General features: G+C 28.7%; 1 protein-coding gene across 2 annotated transcripts in view; it reads left to right on the plus strand.

Moving 5' to 3' along the window:
- Window positions 1-6,527, plus strand: part of LOC106462022 (low-density lipoprotein receptor-related protein 4-like) — a 168,853-nt gene extending 162,326 nt beyond the window's left edge. For both annotated transcript variants that reach the window (XM_022389133.1, XM_022389134.1), the window contains exons 30-32: window positions 232-322; window positions 2,833-2,962; window positions 4,585-6,527. In XM_022389133.1, the coding sequence (XP_022244841.1) occupies window positions 232-322; window positions 2,833-2,962; window positions 4,585-4,893 (530 nt within the window). In that variant the 3' untranslated portion in view covers window positions 4,894-6,527. The remainder of the gene's footprint in view (window positions 1-231; window positions 323-2,832; window positions 2,963-4,584) is intronic.
- Window positions 6,528-8,479: the final 1,952 nt, after the last annotated feature.

Here is an 8,479-nt window from a genome sequence, read left to right on the forward strand (position 1 = left end):
CGTTTAGATTGAATGGTAATTTATAATCAGTCACAAGAACGTCGAATCTGAATCACTTGAAAAAAACACGGGGGTGCTTAACTTTTTCCAGGTGTATATTATTGAAATGTTCCAAAAATATTTATTCACATTTAAACAAAATTAGTACACAAACAGTTCTTTTACAATAAATGTTAAATATACATGGATTGTGATATCAGAAGTTTAGTGTTTTTTGTTGTTTTTTTTCAGATTCTGCACTTCAATCTGCTTATATAGCTTTCAGTGTGGTGTTATTAGCTCTTATTGGGCTGCTAGTTATTGCTCTAGCTTTGTGGAGGAGGTGAGAATGACTTTATTGTTTTGTTAAGAGTGTAGGATGTAGTGTTTTTCTGTTCTTAACAGCCTGATGGGTGACATTTTCTTATAATCTGGATAGTAGTTATATGGATATGGAAATATGCTAAACCTATTTTGTACTATATCTGAGTGAAATAAGAAAGCATATTGACAACAAGGCAACATTTGTTCTTTCAAGGCTGTCCTTGCACACTCATCATTCAGGAAAAATAAAAACATATTTATAAAAACATCTTTATTTTTCTTGAAATTATTGATTTCCTGTTTGCCAAATATCCAAGTCATTCTGTAATACCTCTACATTCATAATACAACTAGAAATATCCAAGAGTTCAATGTCATCAGGAAAATTTACTTATTATGCTCTTATCAATATCACTGAATTTAAGTAACAAAAAACAAAGACTCAAGCACTGACCTCTAAGGCACTTCACTAGTGACAAGGGTCCAATTTGACTGGACTCTTTTAGTAACAACTTTTTGTTTTCTGTTCTCCAATCATCCTATAATTGTATTTATTAGTTTTTCTCTAACTCTCACATCCTTTCCACCATCCAGCTAACATGTAACATCCTTGAAAACAGTGTATCCTCTTCAATGTTGTTGTATTGTATTTTACTAGGAGATTGAGCATAGCTTGTGTTCTTAATTTTATGGAATGCTACATGTAATTGGAATTTCAATTTTCAGTTAATGTGCTTGCATACTCCATTTTTATTGTTCATAATCTACCATTAATACTTCTTTGTAAGATATTAAACAAGTTTTTATCTGGTGGAAAAAGTAATGTCTATTCATTGTATTAAACATTTTAAAGCTTCTTTTATCAAATTGTCAAGAATATTTACACTACAGAAGTAAGACTAATTTGTCTTATTTCTAGGGCAATGTTTAACACCCTTTTAAAAACAGAAGTAACATTAGTAATTTTCCAGTCTTGGGCACCTACCAACTGTCTTCTGATCAATCAAAAATGAAAGAGAGAGGCTTGCATATCTGGCTGTTGACCTTTAAATCTCTGGGAAAAACATTGTCTGGTCCTGTTTGTTTATCTATTTTTAGTTTGTCAGTCTTTATTTTTACCACTAAGAATGTAATATCTACATGATTCTGGTCAATCCCACTATTTTCCATAGAATGCTCAAAGTCATGCTAACATCCTCTTTTGAAAACAGACGAAAGAAAAAATTCAAAAGCTCTGATATCTCAGTTTTCAATAAAGCCACATTCCATCAATGTCCTTTAAAGGCCCAGTTCCCATTTTAACCTTCTGTTTACCTTTATCATAATTAAAAAAAATAAATCGTTGCTGATAGTTTTAAAATTATCAGTCAGTTGATTCTCGTAAGCTCTTGTGGATTTCCTGATTTCAACCAAATCCGTAACTTTCCTATAGTTCTCTAAACCACCTATCCTTCAGCTGAAACCTCTTAAACTTATTGCAGTTATCCCTGATTTACTCTTTTTTATATCTTTAGCAACTATTTAGGTTTGACTTTGTTTTCCTTTTCCTCATTACTTTTCATATCAAGCCTGATGAAAAAAGTTGCTTGAAACACCATTGTTGAATAGAACAGTTTTTCTTTCCTGAGCAAGTGTTTTCAAAAAATACTTTTCTAGTGCAGTAATAAATAATGCATGAAACCTGTATAAGAATTTATTTGTACCATTATACATCCAACAACAGAAACAAGATAATAGTTTGTCCACATTTTCTCTCTTATAGATGTTTTAACTATTTTGTGTTTGCAACTTCTTCAACATTCTATCTGCATATTTTTCACTACCTTTTGATTCAACATTTGACATAAAAAGAAAATCTAAAAATTACTGTAGTTTTTGGTTGTTCTTCTCCACTTATTTTTTTGGTAAATTTTTTCTGTAAGACTGTAATAGTTATCTTTTATTTTACATGGATCAGACAGTTAGTTTTCATGGGAAGGATGCTAACTTGAATATATGATGAACAGTACAAAACAGAGTTTTTAATACCTTTAAAATTGTTTATAAACTAAGGTACATTGTTTCTGAGAGGTTTTAATCACCCCTCTCTCACAGTGTTTTTTTCTTGTTTAAAAATATTATTGACCGAGATGGTTTTAGTAAACAAAAGTGACACAACTATGATTGTTTTGTTATATGTTTTAGTTTTAAGTGTCTTTCTATTGATTTGATCTCGAGTTACTGTCAGTTTTCTAGTGGTCAGATTTGAAAAGCTTAACAAGATAACTAAAAGTTTCACAGAATTGTACTCTGAACTAAATTGTTTTTATATTAAACAAATAATTTTCTTTTTTTAATGCTATTTACTGATTTAGTAATTTAAAATGTTCAGATGTGTTTAAATGAATTAAACATTTATGAAACTGTACAAACTTATACTGTCTCCTCAATAGTTTTTAATTAGCATACTTTGATAAAAGCCATTTTCACTTAAAAGTAGTCCTCTAAGCACTCACCAGCACACTACTAGTACTGAACTGTGTTTTCTAGGAAAAGAAGAGTCCAGGAGGTAGATCCAACCTTGACCTTCTCAAATCCAACTTACAGCACTTCTTCTACAGAAGTGGAAGCAGATAAAAAGTGGGGTTGGGGTAAACAACTACGATACGATAACAATGAGGTAACTTGTGTGAGAAAGTAAATATTTTTGTCAAATTTATATTCAGGTTTATGAAACTTGTATTGGTAAGATTACTTTTTTTCTGATAATAATGTTTATTATGTTTGTACAAGTTATTATTTTCATGTTATTATTATACACACTGAAACAAACTCCACTCATGTGTGTGTGTGTGTCTAACAATTATAATTAATAAGAGTAATGTTTAATATATCTTTTAAATATTTTGAAGTATCTGAATTTTGTTAAGTTTAATTCCAGTAATCAGTAAGTTTGCACTTTATTTTATAATAACCTTTGGATTATGAAAATACATTTATTGTCAAAGAATACTATATTCAACTGTTAAAAGTATAATAAGATGTGAGATGTCAACAGTGTTCATGATTGATCAACTTCCATGCATTGCAATTCATGTACAAAGATAATGTCATGATTTAACTATTATCTGTGAATGTTCTCAAGTTTACTGCAGTCTTTGTCTACTGTTATATTTTATGTGATTTTATAAAACATTTTATTTGTAACATTTATTGGAATCATTTGACTCTCATTAAAACACTTAACTGTTTTGTTTTTGAAACTAATAGTCGTTCTATATCAGCAAGACTGTATGCTTGAAGCTACTGTTATGTTGTTACTGTTGCTTGTAGCTCAGTTATTTAACTTTTAGTATTTTATTTGCAAATAAAAACCCATTCCAAATCATTAAATTATTTTGAACATTTATAACTGCTGTTGGGCCTTTATTTTAGTTGTTATTTTACAACTATTGATCCTTCATGCTGATCATTTCATTCAGAATTTTAACCAGTTGTACTTTGAACATAAAAATAATGCAGCTAGACATTTAATACCTTAACAACAAACTAGAATAAAAGAAAAAAAGACCACAATAAGTTTGTTTTAACGATAAAAGGTGGAAATAATTTGGTTAGTTTCTTTTTTCTTAAACAATAGGTTTAGAAAATGATTTAAAGATTCTCTCTTTCAGTCTCGCTTAATGATGGTTAAGTACTTGCAAGTTTAAATACTGTGTTTTGAATTATAGTTTTAAGGTGCAGAAGGTGGAGGATCTAAGACCAAGTTTAAATGAGACTCAGTCTTTCAGTACCTCTAAAATTGTTTTCTCTCCCATTACTCATAATCCTTAAATAAAGTTAAAAAATGTAACTCTATCTGATATGCAAACAAATTTAGATTAATTACAATAAAAAGAAAGTAGGAAAAAAAAAGTTACCCAATTTCCAAGTACTTTCTTTTAAAAGTAAAATGAGAAACCCTATATCAATAAGACAGTCTACTTAGCCTGAAAAGTGTAATCAGGATAACTACAGGTTTGGTAGAAAGCAGCTTTGCTGCTACTCAAGCATGCTGCCATATATATAACTTTTCCCACATTTTATTGACTATAATCTGAATTGTATAGTTTTAAAATACATACATTGTTTTTGGTTGTAACAATATGTAACTCAAATATACCGATGTAAAACCAACACTAGTAATTGATTTTTAATTTTTTGGTATATTTTAAGTACATGAGATATAATAATTTTATCAAGTTAAGGTTTTTCAATGTTTCAACTTTTAATATGGAATACAAAATATTCCCTTTATTTCAGGAAAGGTTATTTGGCTTGACTTCAGATGAGAAATTTAACAACTTGGAAGTAGCAGCTTTGGTAAGTAAAAAGTTGGGTGGCTTAGATGTGGATTCTTTAGCTCCACCTCCTCCACCACCTCCTCAACGAATTGATAGTCATAAAGATTTTCCTTATTCAAAAGGGAGTCCATCCTTTTCCTCTCGAAGCCCTTCTCCCATAAAGTCTCCACTGTCCTCCAAAATGGGGTCTCCATGTCGAACTACATCACAGAGGTCAATAAGTGATCATCCTGCAGTGTGCTACCACCCAGTTGAAACTGATATATAATTCTAAGTAAAAAGAGTGGTAGAAAACTGCCTTTTTTATTTTATACACATGTACTTGAGTTATGAGAAAAACAAACTTGTGTTGTTGGTAGTTTTGTTACACTTTGCTCTATCAAGTACTATACTGGCTTCTAGATATTAAGTGGAAAAAAATCTTAAGTTTGATTATGCTAGTTACATAAATTTAATGTTAAAAATATAAACTCTATTCAGTTACATAAATCTGGTGAAATGAATACAAATGAATTTGTTTTAATGAATAACTTATCAAAAATAAATGAAATGTGACTAAATACCTCTATAAAATAATTAATTTATTTGTATTGTTTACAGTCTTGTTGTTGACAAGTGTTCTGTTGTGTTTTAAGTTAAACAGGTTTTATTTTACTACATCTATTTGTAGAAGGAAAAAATTTTTGTTTCTTTGACTCTCTTTGAATTTTTGTGTTACTTGGGTCATATTTTGTGTAGCAGTTAAATTTAACAATTTTTTGGTGTGGTTTATTATTGTTTAAAGTAAATTATATTTCCCAAGAGTTCCAAAAGTTTAAGTTTATGGTTTGTAGATAATGACTAAGACTTTTGAACCATCATGTGTTTGAAACATTAAAGAAAAATTAGATGGCAACAAATAACAGATAATAAAATTAATTTATGATTGTATCATAAAATATGGAAATTAATTTAATGCATAACCAATTTTTAATAAATTGCATGATATCATGATTTAAGTAATGTTTCACCAAAATAAAATTGACTGTAGTCATATATGCTTTTTGTATTTTAGCATAAAATGTTTTAAAATAATTTCCAAAGTAGATTTAGTTGAACTGATGTAATATCTGCCTAATTCTGTCATATATCTTTAAAGCACATGAATGTTTCATTTGTTGTGTGCTTGTCTTTGAAGTTGTTCTTTGTGTGCTGTATTTGTATTTAATCCAAGTGCTACTCATATTTAATTGGTATAACTTAGAATATAATCTGTTACTTCAATGGTTTCATCATCAGAATCTTGAATATTTCTGACTCAAACGTCCATAAGAATTAACAGTAAGTTCAACCCACCATTTATCTTTATTGAATTCTTCTTTACAAATTTAGGGTAGAATTCTCTTGTTGCAAAAACTGTTACATTTTTGAAATTGTTTCAATCAAAATTGCTCTTCAAGCTATTTGCTCAAATTTTTGGAACATTTAAACAATAATTATGTAGTAGCTGTTGATGTTTTAGATCAGTTATTTATGTTATTTATTGTGCAGGTATGATGTATTTTTTGATTAAATTCTTTACTTAATTTCTAATGAAATTCAAAGAATCTTTACCTGTAGTTTGTTTTTACTAAATTAATTTTTGAAAGAATATTTTTTCATGGAAGTAATGGATGAAAAGTGTATATGTAGTGAAGTTATTACATTATGTTTCCACCTGTTTTTATAAAGACTCTTTTTCTCATGAAGTTATTACATTATGTTTCCACCCGTTTTTATAAAGACTCTTTTTCATGAAGTTTTAGAAGTAAGAATGTGAATTGAATTCATCAACAAAACTTGTAGAATTATGTTGGTGCTTCATTTATTTCCTGATCACAGCTATCAAGTGAACAACAACAACAAAAAACATGTACTACTCTTAATAGAGAACAACTCACTTTTGTAAGTAGATATTGGTGAATCAAACACATATATGGTTTTATTATAGCTTTCACGTAGAAATATTTATTACACAGTAAATATGTTCTGTTGTTTTTAGTTGTGTCTAATGATGCAAAGTAACTTTAGATAACCCCGTATTCTCTAATGAAACTGTCACGTTAAAAAACGTTTTTCCTGCATATTGTCTCAAGCATTGGGTGTTTTCTTAGAAGGAACTTTTTTGCTATTTAAGCTTGATAATTTAAAAACATGCAATCCTAATTATCTACTTTCATTAAAAGTATGATTACAATTATAATAATTATTCAATTCTTGGTAAAGGTTTCTCTCTCTTTTTTTTTTGTGATATGAATTGCAAAACATACAAATAATGTTTGTTTTTTCAGAATTCACAGTCGTTTGATAATATGTATTTCAGTGTATAAGAGTAACAGAAACCAATTTTCTTCTATTTTTATGTCTTAATCATGAAAACTATATAATCCTAATGACTTTTGTTTATTTTGAAATTTAGGATTTTTGCATGGCTAAAAATAACATTAAGCAAATTTCTTTCATACTTCTCTCAGATAATGTCAATTTTCAGCAAACTTTGTCAAAAATGACTATAGATGCACTAAAGTTGTATAATAAATCAAAGTCTTTTTTTTTTGTGTTGTTGTCAACAAACCACCATTTATATGTGGTCTACATTTATAACTTTTTAGTTCTTGGTTACCAAAGTAATATATCTTGTTAAAAGAAAATTAATACACACATCGAGTAATCTACATTCATTGATTTGCAAATTATTATAAAACCTTTTTTTTAACAGATTAATTGATCTCTGTTTGTTTCAAAGCATTCCACCTTTCCCACATACACTCTACCAGTACCTGAAACAGGCTGTACAGTCACATAATGTGTCAATTATAACCACATGAATAGCTCTTTAGTAGCAGTGTTACTAAAGCATAACTTGCTTCAATGTAAACAGGTGTGTTTTAACTCCCCCTTCTTAGGTGTGTTTTAATTCCCCTTCTTAGAATTTCTGTTGAAAGTGTTACAAGTAGAAAAAAAAAAGTTTATGTAAAATACAAATCATCAAAGTGTATAAACTTTTAAAATTTTCTGTCTGTTTATATATAGTTTTTTTGTGACATTGTTCTTGAGAGTTAAAAATATTTCTTTTGGGTTGTAAAAGTTAAGACTATTTATGTGAAAAGGCTTAATTCTTGAAGGTTTAAAATATCAGTTTTGGAGATAACTGTTTAGACTATTTATGTTAGATGGTTAAATATTTCTTTTGCTTGTGGTTAAAGTATAATTTGTAAGTGGCGAAGAGTTAATTTAAGTGAGGATATTGTTTGTAAGTGGTGAAGAGTTAATTTAAGTGAGGATATTGTTTGTAAGTGGTGAAGAGTTAATTTAAGAGAGGATATTGTTTGTAAGTGGTGAAGAGTTAATTTAAGTGAGGATATTGTTTGTAAGTGGTGAAGAGTTAATTTAAGAGAGGATATTGTTTGTAAGTGGTGAAGAGTTAATTTAAGTGAGGATATTGCCGCTCAGTTTTGTATGTTTTTTTTTTAAAGTGCAAATTGTAAAAACAAGGAATATATCTCAATATAGTGTTGTATAACTGTAGCTTTAGTTGAAAATGTGCCAAAATTATGTAAAGCGTAGTATTTCTGTTCAGTGTACAAAACATATCAGTCATCATTATTGTAAAATAGATGTACATGTTCCTGTGTAAAAAAAAAGTCAATAATAAATTTATATTAAAAACGTAAAGCTTTTTCATTTTCAGTACAGTTCCTTCTTATATAGTATAAAACTAAATCACCTGAAATGTTGTAAAAGCAAAAGTGTTGTTTATATATATATATATATATATATACACACACACACACACACACACACACACACACACACACACACATATTATTTATCTA

Source organism: Limulus polyphemus, unplaced genomic scaffold (genome assembly GCF_000517525.1).
Source record: "Limulus polyphemus unplaced genomic scaffold, Limulus_polyphemus-2.1.2 Scaffold1076, whole genome shotgun sequence".
NCBI classification, from domain to species: Eukaryota; Metazoa; Arthropoda; class Merostomata; order Xiphosura; family Limulidae; genus Limulus; species Limulus polyphemus.